Source organism: Cyprinus carpio, chromosome B8 (assembly GCF_018340385.1).
Source record: "Cyprinus carpio isolate SPL01 chromosome B8, ASM1834038v1, whole genome shotgun sequence".
In the NCBI taxonomy this organism is placed as follows: Eukaryota; Metazoa; Chordata; class Actinopteri; order Cypriniformes; family Cyprinidae; genus Cyprinus; species Cyprinus carpio.
This window is the reverse complement of record NC_056604.1, coordinates 20328363-20341944: the sequence shown is the minus strand read 5'-3', so window position 1 is coordinate 20341944 and position 13582 is coordinate 20328363. Positions and strand designations below refer to the sequence as shown.

General features: G+C 37.4%; 2 protein-coding genes across 2 annotated transcripts; one reads left to right on the top strand and one right to left on the bottom strand.

Annotated features, from left to right (window-relative positions):
• Positions 1-1826: 1826 nt before the first annotated feature.
• On the top strand, positions 1827-8773 carry gpkow (G patch domain and KOW motifs). The gene is made up of 11 exons (XM_019096990.2): positions 1827-2034; positions 2161-2333; positions 2930-3069; positions 4043-4149; positions 5019-5223; positions 5641-5773; positions 6437-6617; positions 6706-6829; positions 7039-7108; positions 7196-7281; positions 8081-8773. The coding sequence occupies exons 1-11, from the start codon at positions 1853-1855 to the stop codon at positions 8207-8209; spliced, it is 1530 nt and encodes a 509-aa protein (XP_018952535.1). The 5' UTR covers positions 1827-1852; the 3' UTR covers positions 8210-8773.
• A 515-nt stretch (positions 8774-9288) lies between these two features.
• On the bottom strand, positions 9289-13162 carry pqbp1 (polyglutamine binding protein 1). The gene is made up of 7 exons (XM_042730055.1): positions 13069-13162; positions 12837-12903; positions 12611-12722; positions 12376-12476; positions 12058-12291; positions 11765-11843; positions 9289-9717 (listed from the first exon to the last, which is right to left on the bottom strand). The coding sequence occupies exons 2-7, from the start codon at positions 12901-12903 to the stop codon at positions 9531-9533; spliced, it is 780 nt and encodes a 259-aa protein (XP_042585989.1). The 5' UTR covers positions 13069-13162; the 3' UTR covers positions 9289-9530.
• Positions 13163-13582: the final 420 nt, after the last annotated feature.

Below are 13582 nucleotides of genomic sequence, written 5' to 3'. Positions count from 1 at the left end.
GACGCGTGTGTGTTCAGTGTGTGTGAGTGTGTGTGTCCAGCTCGGGACCCGTGATGATGATCTGAGAGGAAAAAAACACCGGGGGAGAAAAACGCACATCGGACAGCGCGTTTCCACTTGGTTGTAGACACTCCAGAACAACAGCCACTGTCACTGGATAGTGGCTTTCAGGCCAGAGATAACTTGTGTCCTGAACAAACTGAAGAGCTTTTTTGAATTTTCTTGACAGCAGCAGCACCTTGAGTGATTTCCACACAGCAACACGTCCACTTACAATCAATGGCAGATAGATCCCTTACCTGCATAGTTACCGCTTTCTCCTCATCGCGTCCCGAGGCGTTTTAATCCGCGTTTTGACTTTCTGAATAAATGCGCTGATGCGTTACATTGCAGCGGTTATGCTGAGTCTGGCTTCTCGCAGCGCTCAATAAGCAGAGCACGGCGACAGTATCGATTATGATCCGGAGCACAGTGTCGCGGATGTCCGTGAAGGCGTGCTGCGGGAAGCGACGCGTGTCAGCGGTCCAGATCGCTTCTAGCGCACGCTTCAGTATTCCCAGGAGCAGGCGATACGAGAAGAGCACAAGAGTAAGAAGCAATATCGGAGGCGAGGTGAGGGAAAGATATAAAGGGAAGAGCCGCCCCTTGTGTAAACGAAGCAGGTTTGCCGGTTAAAAGCACCTCGGGTCAGGGGAGAGAAATGTGGACAGGTGAAATGGGAGGATTTTGGTGGGAAGTGAGTATGGAAACTAGTGTGAAAGTGCATTTTTACCGCCTCTTCCATTTAAACAAGCTCAAACCAGATGGTTTGGTGATCTCCAAGACTGATTAGATTGACCTGTTTTTTGTTTTTAGATGGACTTTGGGCTTTCTTTCAACTGGTCAGGCTGAGAAACCATCTAAAACCAGCTAAGACCAGGAAACCAAAGTGGGTCACAAATGTTTTATTTTGTTTTTTTTTTTTTTTTTTTTTTTAGCAGAAATTGTCTGGATAATAACAGTAGACATGGTTTGTGTGCATGCATAGTCTATGCTTGTTTGGCAAGAAGATAGAGTCACATCAGTCTTTGGTCACATAGTTTTGTGCCACCTTGTGCCTTTCTTGCCTCAATTACTGACACTCTTTTTAGGGCAAATCTATGGCCCTACATCACTGGCAAATGATAAACAAATATTCTTAATTATAATATTTTTGTAAATAAAATTCTGGACACAGGAATAGGAGTACTCATACAAATACAGCAGGTCTGACCCATAAGTAGGCATGACATTCTCGTAAAGCTTAATTCATGTATATATATATATATATATATATATATATATATATATATATATATATATATATATATAATTCTTAATTCATGCTTAATTCATGTATATTAATTTATATTACAACATCCAATCATATTGTAAGGATTTATATATATATATATATATATATATATATATATATATATATATATTATATATATATATATATATATATATATATATATATATATATATATAGTTTTATTTATTTATTTTTTTACTAAAATATGCTTGGATTTATATTTTCCACAGCAAATTTAGGGGTCACTGCAAGGTGAGTTGAACAAGGTAGAATTAATATTCATTATTTATATATTAATACATTAATAACAAATTAATATAAAAAATTCCTTATGCTTAATTAATGCTTAAATGTTAAATTCTATATTTTCTATGAACTATTTTTACAAAATTAAAAAGAAGAAATACAGTAGTGCGTAACGTGTTGCATTATCGGAATTGTAGTCTTTTGCGCCCTCCGGATATAGAAATGTCTGTCCAATAAAACTACATCTACCAGCGACCGCACCACACACCAAGCATGGCGTCGCCGGAGCGGCATCAGGAGCGTGAATCACTGAATGATAATACTAGCCAAGATGACGGAGGCAAAAAATCCGGCCCAATATCTTTCGGTTTTAGTAAAACATTGAGTAAGGTTAAATCTGGGAAAGCGGAAGAGCGAGATTATTTAGTTGAAGTCGAAGGGAAAGAACTTAAAGGGTGAGGAGAAGGCTAACGTTAGCTAGGCTAGCAAATAATCTAATTGAAAGTAGTGTGACGTTGATTATTTCGGTCTCATCATGTGCCATGTGCTTCAACTCTTGTATGTATCTGTCACTTCTACAGAACCAAACCGGTGGAGAAATCGAAGGAGCTGATCATCCCGTTGATCCACAAGAACCGCTGGTACCGGCAGGATGCTGATCGAGGGGACAACAGCAGCGAAGACAAGAGCGGAGACCCGTCCCAGCAGGCGCAGGACACGGTGGAGTCCCTGGCTGTCAAAGAACTCATCGAAGGTGTGTTAATCGATTATTATTCGTTCTTTAGCTTATGGCTGGGACATTCTTGGGCATTCATTTACTAATATAAAATTGCCAGAAAGTTAAATTATTTGTAGTATTCACTCTGGAGTACTACGCTAATGTCATTGTACTAATTGTGGTTAATATAAACGTTTAATCATTTATTATAAACTATAATTTCTTTTCATTTAATTGCAGATAACCTGCAGTTCAGTGTCTGGACACATTACATTTAGTTCACATTTGAGTATATTCTTTTAAAGTGTATTATTTCTGAAATAAGCGTCTTTTTATGCTAAAGTGTACTTATTTTTCACAAGGGCTAATGAAATGATCTGTGTGTTACATACAGTAGTAGTTTGTATAGTATTTGAATCCATTGGTTATTCATTGATGTAATGCTTGACTTTAAATGCATCATCAGTAATTCTCATAACTCAGTTGGTTTGGCAGTAATGTGGCTTAGTAGTTATAGATCTGAAATGACAAACAAAAGATTCTGTCATTGTAGTAAAAATGCTGCAAGCTAGTTTTGTACTCAAAAGCGTCTGCTTAAATGAAGAATGATGTTCTGTTTCTGTTTACCGCAGAGTCTCAAAAGCACCAGGAAAGATGGAAGAACGGACCGCAGATGGATCTGAACCTTGCCATTCCTCTTCTCATGCAGAACCAGGCCCCTCAGGGTTTCGAGGATGGAGACAGAGTCAAAGTGGATTTGCGACCAGAGTCGGTAAGTTCAGGATTGACACAAAAAATGGATGAAAGGACAGGTATCCATGTTTTAGCTGAAGTAGAGCCCCTTTACTGTTTTAAGCGAGTCTGTCCAGAAATGAATGTTGGTTGTCAGCATGGAAATATGCTTTTGTGCAAGTTACACATTATTACATTTTTAAACACATAAAGGAAGAGAATGCTGCAGATGGGATACATTTTAGTGTCGAGTTCATCATAGCAAATGGTATTGAATTAAATGGGAAAATCTTGTAAAGCAAGATAATTCTTTCCTTGTAGATCCAGTGTGGAAGTAAGTGTGTGACTAGTCTTTAAATAGTTTAAGACTCTTTGCAAATCTGGGATACATCAGTGTGTTTGTACATGCAGAGGGTTTCTAATGCAATAGTAGCTGTTGATTTTATTAAAACTCATTAGTGTTCTATCGGCTGCTGGAGCTGTTGTCCAGTAATGGTGCCAAATGTGGTGTCAGCGCAGGGCAGTTCAAGGTCATTGCACATGAAGTGCTCTTGTTGCATTTAATGTGTTTGTGTGTGTGTGTGTGTGTGTAGAGGATAAGGGTGTGTCCTAATGAAATGAGTGATGAAGAACTCTCCTGCTGCATCCAAACAGCTTACTCTGCATAAACTCCCTCTCTCTCTTTCTTACTCGCACCTCCAGTGTCATTTTCTCCTGCAGTGCAAGTCCATCACTTGAAGATTGTAGTGAGAGCGCCAGCTACAGCTTGATTAGGTTTTAACACGCTCCGAATCATTATGAGTAAATTTGATTCTGCCTGTCAAAGCACTTGTTTATTCAACGCATAAAAGAAGCTGTAATATTTCATCTAATTATCATCTTCTCTGTAGGTTGAGGTGTGTGTTTCTAATTAGTGTTTTGGACTGCTTAGGAGGTCTGTGCTTGATTTCTCTGTGGAGATGTTTGAGATGTGTCTTGAATATGTTATAGAGCGGGTATCTGTTCTGATTCAGTCCACAGATGCTGACTATGACCGTGTTCCTGTGGAGGCTTATGGGTTGGCGATGCTGAAGGGAATGGGCTGGAAGCAAGGAGAGGGAATCGGACGCACATTTAAACAGTAAGGACCTGTTTTGTTTTTCCAGTTAAATTTAAAATTAAATAAAAACATGTACTGGATTTATTTTGTTATTGGGTTTAAAGTGCCCTTGACTGTTTTAAAGTAAAAATTATGAACAATTACTGTAAGTATTATTTTTGTGAAATTATTTTAATGGTCGGTTATATTTTCTGTGCTTGGGTACTCATCCATTCATAATTGTTATGTGCACCCCTTTTTTATTGTTATTATTATTTCTTTTTTACTTTAAAGATTCATTTATATTCAAGCCTGTCTGTTTATCTACACGTGTGGTTATTTTTTAAGCTAACGCAACTTAACCTCTTTTAAAAAATAATGAAAATAAAATAATGCATATATCCATATGTCCAGCATTATAAATCGTCTCACATTGACCATGTGTTGAAAAGTCTCAAACTGCTTGTCTGCTTTAGCGTGTTTTATCTCTGACCTCTGCAGTGTCTTTATAGTTTCGTCACTGTTTTGAGTGATAAGCGCTTTCTAATGCACGTGATGTTTGGCTCACTACAAGTCTCTTCCACTCATGTTTCCTTGTGTTGGGATTATTGTCCTGGATGGAGACATTAATGACATGAGATTATGATTTTATGTCAAATGCAGTGAAGAATTATTACAGACCAAGAGATAGAATCTTTGGCGCGGACTGGCCGCACACTTTTTAATCTTTTGTGCTTACGGGCCCATCTGTTCACTTGTATGATGAACATGGAGACACACAGGCTGTTCTTTTTTTGGGGGGGGGGGGTGCTGATGTACATGTGTGGGCGAAGTGTTAGCTTGTGGTTTATGTTTGAAATATCCTAATAGCTTCTTATAAAAAATATTTAGTTTTTCTCATTACCTGTCAGAGATGTGAAGCCCATAGAGCATCAGTTAAGGCCTAAAGGGCTGGGTTTGGGGGCCGATCGCTCTGCTATTAAAGACCTGGAGCCTGGTGTCCCCAAGAGACCTCCTAAACCCGGTGAGGAGAAGAAGGAAGAGGAGGCGCTGGTTCTGGGACCTGGAGGATGTGTGCAGGTCCTGGCAGGAGCCCATAAAGACCTGTACGGGAAAGTGAGTGGACTTTACTTCATCCTTATTCACTTCTGTGAAAGTTATGGTGAGCTACTGTAATGACACACTAATTCATCTTATGTATTAATGACCTGGAAAAGTATGAGATTTTATATCTATATCTATATCTATATAAGTAGTTGGTCATGTCTGCTTCATGGTTAATAGAAGTTGGTAGCTCCCCCTTGTGTCAATTAATAATGCACAATTTTAGGAAAGTAATTTTAAGGTTTTTTAAAAATAAAATAAAATAACGTATGATATGATATAGATAGTGGAATTTTGAGCTAGAAAATAATAGTTTGACTCACATTCATTATTTGGTTTTGCTCTCTCTCCCTGCCTGTTTATTTATATATATATATATATATATATAAATTCTGTCTCTTTCTTGTTCTCACATTGTCGCTTTCACAGATAGAGGGAGTGGATCCAGATAACGCCAGAGTCGTAGTTAAACTTGCCATTGGTGGCAAGACAGTAACCATTATCCAGCACTCTTTAAAATTAGTCACCCGTAAGGAATACGACAAATACAGCAAAGATCTTAGTAAGTCTTACATCATCATCATCATCATCATCTGTTGTTTGTGTACAACTGAGTTTTACAGCAATTCTACATCCAAATCAAAGATGTTGGTCCTGATTTTGTTATTCTGGCTAAATATAAAAGCATTTGTTGTTCTAGTTAAATGCATTTTCCTCATGAGTATTATTTTTAAGATGAATAAAGAATGCTCATTCACAATGCATTTACCTTCTAGAATAATACATCTTAATGTGCAGTGAGAAATAATGTAGTGCAAGGCATTTTATTCAGTAGGATTTTATTGGATTGTGAGCTAAATTAATGTTAGTTACTGTTATATAAATGTGCATGTGTTTAGGAAACATAATCAGTTTTGATATCATTGAGTCTTTAAATTGAATGAGAACAGTTGGGAATAAGATTGACTGTGTAAAGTGCAATTTGAGCTTGTGGGAAAACTAGTTTAAACCCAAAACATCACCGGTAAGCCTTTATTTTTCTGTAATCAGAAGCTGTGTGGTCTGACATGCATATTTCACACATGCTGGTTTGCGCACATGAAACCGGTTTACACAAATGAGTCATATAAAAGCCATAACTGTTGTTTTTTACTCTTTAAAAAAAAATCATGTAATTTTGTTTACCAGATCTTTATCAGTTAAAATGGTCCTTTCTGTCTACCAGGTCGTCTTAGTAAAGCACACAAGGACAAAGAGAGAGAAAAAGAGCGGGAACAGCAGAGGGAACGAGAGGAGAGGTTAAACAGCAAAGATGACCGAGGAAAGACAGACAGAGATCGAGAGAGGGAGAAGAACAGAGACCGAGATCAGAAGAAAAGAAAACACAGAGAATCAAGTACAGACAGGTAAGACGGACACTCAGGAACTGTATGTTGCATGTATATGTTATTCAATCTGTATTTATTTAGGTGCATGAATTATCCGTCTTTTCAGAGAGAAGCCTCCTCCAGCAAAAGAGTCGCGGCCCTCACCTCCAGCCCCCTCATGGCTCCAAAGAGACCTCCGTGTGCGATTCATAGATAAAGCATTCAAAGGAGGCAAATACTACAACTCAAAGGTGCTTCACTAGTATAGTGAGACTGGTTCGTGTATGTTTTCATGCTGAGAGATACTGAAGTGGTGTTTCAAAGGGGGAACAAAAGATGTTCTTATCATCATTAATAAGCTAAACAGAATGCAAGACATGTTATGCTGAGAAGCTAAACAGAATGCAACTGCATTTCAAAGACAAGATATAAATGTAACTTTTTAAATTTGTGTGTTTAGATGAGAGTCGAGGATGTCTTGACGCCCCACACCTGTGTGTGTCGTACAGAGGAGGGCAGACTGCTGGATGGTATGAAACACTCTGATCTTGACCAATATAAGATGGATTTTTGGTCTTAAGGCTGGTTGTAAGTTTTCACTCATTTGTCTGTTTCAGATATAAGACAGAAGATGCTAGAGACCATTGTACCCAAGAACGACTCAGACTACATTATGGTGGTTCTGGGGGAACACAGAGGACAGGTACATGGATTCACTCGCTTGTGTAGTAAGCATAGCTCTGTTCCAAACCCTCATGGGCCACCTACTTAGACAGCATTATAGACACACTCCTGACATCAAGCTGATTCACACAGAAAAATGTTGAATACCCAGTGTTATTATTGTTTACTAAAACTATTCATTATAATTTTTAATCGAATTAAATCTAAAATAAAATATAAATATTAGATGAGAAACTTAACAACAAAAAAAAATGTTGGTTGCGATGACACCTAACTGAAATAAGTGCAAAAAATACTAAAACTGACAGAAATAAAGAAAAAAAAAACTCTTAAATGAGAACTAACAACAGAAAAAAGCTAATTCAGAATATTAATAAATACTAAAATAACCCTGCTTATTCCTCAATTGGACAAAGTAGGGCAGCCTGACATTTACACATTTATTCCAGAGATCATGCAATCCCAGAATGCACTGCAAAATCCAAGATGGTGACTAAACATTTTATTCACTACTAAAAATGGAATCACCTAATTAAACTGAAATATTTGTGTGAACCATATATGTATCACCTTAGAGTATTAAGTCGTTATCTTATTAACATGTTAACATACCTTAGAAAGTAGCTGCCTATGTAGACAGTGAGGAAGTGCACTAGGGTTTGGAACAGAGCCCTTTAAGTTATTTTTATTCATTTGATATGTATTTGTTTTCCATACATTTTTTCACTCCTATAATCGTCTTTCATAGTTTGTTTTTTATCCATATGGGAAGTAGTGCATTTCTGCTGTAGAATCATAATGCATATGTTGTCCTGCAGGTGGGCCGCATCCTGAAGCGAGACCGAGAGAAGTGCCGAGCCATGGTTCAGCTGGACCGGTACGAGGAGCAGGTGTTCACACTCGACTATGACGCCATCTGTCATTATGTAGGTGGAACAGAACACTGAGAGACCAAATGGATGATACGACACACCCTTCATCATCCCAACCTTATTCTGATTTTCTCCTTCATTGCTATTGACGTCATTGCACATTTTTTAATACAACCAAGACTTAATTTATTTTGCTAGTTGTGGCGTTGTATTTTTAAATGCGAGTTTAGACCCAAATGTGGAGTCTTACTCGGACGCAACTGTTGTTGTGCATCTGTATAACTGGATGATTTTAATGCAACATAATATCCTGCTAGCAAGAGTCTGTTATGTTGCCAAATGAAAAGTGCTGTATTTCTCTCTGTATAGTGATAATGAACATTTACACAGGTCATCGGTTCAGAAGCATCAGTGTTTTGAGTGTCTGCTGCTGATCAGGGAAATTACATTTCAACCCAATGTAATTAGGGATAAAGCATCTCACTGCCGGTTAAATAGAATTCAAACACTTTTGAAACACTGCTTTGGTTTCTTTGCCCAATAAAGATCTCAATTTGTTTATGTACAAATCTATGCACAAGCCACCTAGAATTTCCACTCATGTTATCCTTTTATAATAAAATGTTAAAATTCCTTCAATATGCCTTTGATTTGATCTCAGAATTGAATCATCACTCTACCTGTCCATATAAATCTTACTGCATCATCTGATACATTCATTTCTAAGGCCTTAGCTTGGAAATTTCAACTTTCACCTGAAAACCTGTTGTACACAATTTAAGGCTGGATTAATATTTATAATTTTTTTCTTTTTTTTTTTACTTGGAACTATACACATCTTTTTTTGCTTCTGATAATGTAAACATAACTTTCATATTACTGATGTTAATATTTCAACATTTACTGGCCTTGGTTTACTTAATAATCCATGCATCTTTTCTTTTTTGAAAAATCATGTTAAAATCTGGGTATCAAATATGATCTGATGGCGATGGTCGTGTCATTTCAACATGTTAAAACACATTGAGGGAGCAACCAGCTTCATGTATAATATATATATATATATATATATATTTATTTTATTTTTTTTTTTTTTTTTGAAAACTACTGAGTACTATGTGAGTGCAGTCGTTCAGATAATTCTTTACAAAAACCACCATTTACCCTTTAATTTGTAAAATACATTTTTTAAATTAACACTAAACCACTGAATGCACCTTTAAACAAATTGTTTACTTTGCAGGGAACATCACTATCGTAAGTAAAATGGCAATTGTTTATAAAATGTTTAACACAACACATTTATATTTACAAATGACTATTTGTTCTAAATGTAAGAAAAGATATTACAAGAGCCTTTTAAAAATCATAAAGGCTTTACAGACACACTTCCTGCTCAGTCGTCGTCGTCGTCATCATCATCATCATCATCCTCTTCCAAGCGTCTTGTGTTCTCAGCGTTTGCTCTCAGAACGGCTCCGGGACTGGGGTACGGCCTCTGCTGGAACAGGGGTCCTGCTGCTGTGGTGTCCGCTCCTGTCTTTGCCTCATTGCGTTTGGGGAGACCAGTGGACCATAAGCCCCTAAAAGCAACAGCACCACATAATGATATTTTTCTTTATTATAGAAACTAACTCTTTTATAAGTTAATTTAAACACAATTGGAGTGCATTGCAGTCTTTGTTTACTAAACATTTTGCCAAATTTAGAATGTATCCAATGTAGGACATCATTAGTCACCACTTCATTTGATAAATCTAATGTCTCAAAGATCCTCATTACAACTTATCACTATAAAAGTTTGGTTTAACTTGAAGACATGACAATGTTCTAAAAGTAATAAAATATTGTTAGAATAATAACAATAATAATATAGTTTATTAATATAGTTTTTTATAGGTTATTTTTCATCATGTTTTATTTAAAAAGCCCTGCTAATGCACACAGTAAAAAAAGCATAGTCTGCATAGTACAGTGCCTATAAAAAGTGTTCATACCCCTTCATTTTTTTTAGTTCTGTTATGTTGCATTCTTATGATAAACTGCTTAAAATGACTTTTTTTCCACATACATCTACACTCCATACATCATTATGACAAAGCAAAAACAGAATTGTCACAACTTCATGAATTTAATAAAAAAAAAAAAAACTGAAATAAGTACATTGCATAAGTATTCATACCCTTAACTCAGTTACTTAGCTGAGACACCTTTACAGTCTCAAGTCTTTTTTGTTTGATGCGACAAGCTTTGTTCATCAGCATTTGGCAATTATCTGCCATTCTTCTCTTCACCTCTCAAGCTCTGTCAGGTTGGATGGGGGCAGACACATATTTTCAGCTTTCTCCAGAAATATTTGATTGGGTTCAAGCTCAGGCTGTGGCTGGGACACTCGAGGACATTCACAGAGTTGTCTATAAGCCACTTTTGCTGTTTGTTTAGGGTCACTGTCCTGTTGGAAGGTGAACCTTCAGCCCAGTCTGAGGTTCTGAATGCTCTGGACTGGGTTTTCATTAAGGCTATCTCAATATTTTGGTGCATTGAGCTTTTCTTCTACTCTGACGAGTCCCTCAGTTACTGCTGCTGAAAAACAGCTCCACAGCATGAGGCTGCTCCCAGCACACTTTACTTTTGGGACGGTACTCTGCAGGTGATGAGCAGAGCTGGTTTCCTGCAAACATATCAGACCAGAGAATCTTGTTTTTTTTTGTTTGAGGGTCCTTTAGGTGCAAATTCCAATTGTGTTTTCATGTGTCTTCCCTGAGGAGAGGATTGAGTTTGGCCACAGTGCCATTAAACCCAGATCAGTGGAGTGTTGCAGTGGTGTTTGTCCTTCTGTAGATTTCTCCTTTCTCCACATATGATCATGGAGCTCAACAAGAGTGACCATCAGGTTCTTGGTCCCCGCTCAAACCAAAGCCCTTCTCCTTCAGTTGCTCAGTTTGGCAAGGAGGCCAGCTCTAGGAAGAGTCCTGGTTGTTTCAAACTTCTTCCATTAAAGGTAATAGAGACTACATGCTTCTGTGACCCTTCAATGAAGCAGAATTTTTTTCTGAACTCTTCCACAGATGTGTGGCTTGACGCAAACCTGTTTCTGAGCTCTACAGGCAGTTGTCTTTCCTTTTTTTTTTTTTTTTTTTTTCTTCAGGGCTTGGTTTTTGCTCTGATATGCATTTACAGCAATTGAAACTTTTATTTAGACGTGTTTCTCTTTCCAAATCATACCCATTCAATTGAATTTGTCACAGGTTAACTTCACTCGAAGTGTAGAAACATCTACAAGCTAAATGAATGCTCCTGAGCTAAATTTCAACTGTCCCAGATAAGAGTATGAATACTTATGCAATGGAATCATTTAAGTTACTTAGTTTTAATAAATTTGCAAAGATGTTGAAAACCTGTTTTTTGCTTTAACATTATGGTGTATGGAGTGTAGACTGATGTAGGGAAAAAAAATATTTAAAGCAGTTTAACATAAGGCAGCAACATAACAATGAGAAAAAAAGAAGGGGCATGAATACTTTTTATAGACACTGTATATACTGCAAATATATAGTATGTAGTAGTAAGACCAGTGCACTCTTATACAAACACAGCCATAGTGGTAATTGTAAGCTAGCTGGTCATTACCTTGGAGCATCTGAATAGGCGCTGGGATCCATGGGATCCATTTCCTCCTGCTGCTGTTTCCGACCTCCTCCTGGTCCTCCTAAAATGGAGTTTACATTTATTCAGGCTTATTAAAGGGATAAAATGAACATTTTGTCATTAATCATTTACCCCCATGTCGTTTCCGGGTTTGGAATGACATGGGGGTTAAGTGATTAATGACAAAATTTTCATTTTGGGGTGGTGTATCCCTTTAAGGCAATATATTTAATTATTACTTAAGTGTTTCATGAGATAGATAATGCATAAATTACCTCTCTTTGATTTGTTATACGGTGCACTGTCATCCCTCCGCATCCGTCTGTCACGCTCCCTGTCTCTGTCCCGGTCTCGATCTCTATCCCTATCTCGGTCTCTATCTCTGTCCCGTCCGTCCTCCTTGTCTCTGTCCCGCTCCCGGTCGCGCTCTCTGTCCCTCTCTCGGTCTCGCTCCCTGTCTCTCTCTGCCTTCTCATAGTGACTGTCTGCTTTGTCATGTCCAGTCTCACCTGGGAAGTAAAACACAACCAGATGCAGCACGTGTCTAAATAGCATTACTTACAGAAGCACACAAAAATCTGTCAAAGTTTCACCTTTCTGCTTCTTAGCAGCTTTGGTGATGACAGCAGTAGGGTCATTGGGGGACAACCAGGACACTAAATCTGTCTCTACATTCCAGTAGTAAGGAAGTCCACTTAGGACAAGAAAAGAGAATGAGTTGTGATTTATAAGCAAGAACCAAAACAGTTTCAATGTGGAATTATGGACCTGTTTTATGATTTAACCATGATATCATATGGGAAATATAATAATTTATGGACGGCTTACCAAGCGGGGTCAAAAACTTTGTACCAATTCGTTGGTAAATTTTCAAGCCTGGTAGCTTCATAATCAACGTTGTTATCATCATAGTCTTCGGCAATGATCTCCTCTTCAGCCTCTGAGGATGATGATGGTGATGATGATGAGAGACCATATAAACGAGAGCATGAACTCTTGAACTAATATGTGTTATGGATCAGCCAGTAGGATAAATATGCATGATGTATGTTACCGTGGTCGGACTGTTTGACGATTCCTCTTTTAGCGAGGCGTGCAAGTAAAGCTGGAGGCAGAGGCATCTGAAGAGAGAGTAGATCATCTGAACACAGTGCTATCGAGCCATGATGTAAACTCACACTATCTCAAACTACACTGACAGGACGCTCTTTCGTATGCAAATAACGGACAGGATATTATACATGCAATTTTATTAAGAAATAAATTAAGGCGACTGCATTCTTTACCTTTATGATGTCCAAAAATTTAGATATGTGGTAAGTTTCATTGAAAGAGCCAAACAAGCGAGGGCGCAGAACAATGACGTAGCAAAACCGTGAAGTGACGTAATCTGGACCAATTTTATTTTAGAAAATTGATTATTTTTCAGAAAATAGAAAATACTGAGTTTTAACGTGTTTAGAAATAATATAAACGTAATACTACGTAAATACTCCTTTTTTACTATGTTAATACGTTTTCACGTTTTTTAATTCAACGGCAGATGGCGACAAAAAAGCCCTAGACTTTATTTTTATGCCATAATTCTTATGATTTTGAGGATGATGCTTTTTAAAATATGATAAATCGACACTTTAAGGCCACACTATTAATTTAGTATTTTGCACTGTAAGAGATACCAGTGTGGCTGTGCAAATCCTTTGCAGATATTAACCAAGTATTAGAAAAAATGTCTGTCGTTTTGTAGACAATAATATTTGCACTAAGCAGGTTGTCTTCCTCTGCTGTATTAGTGTCTTA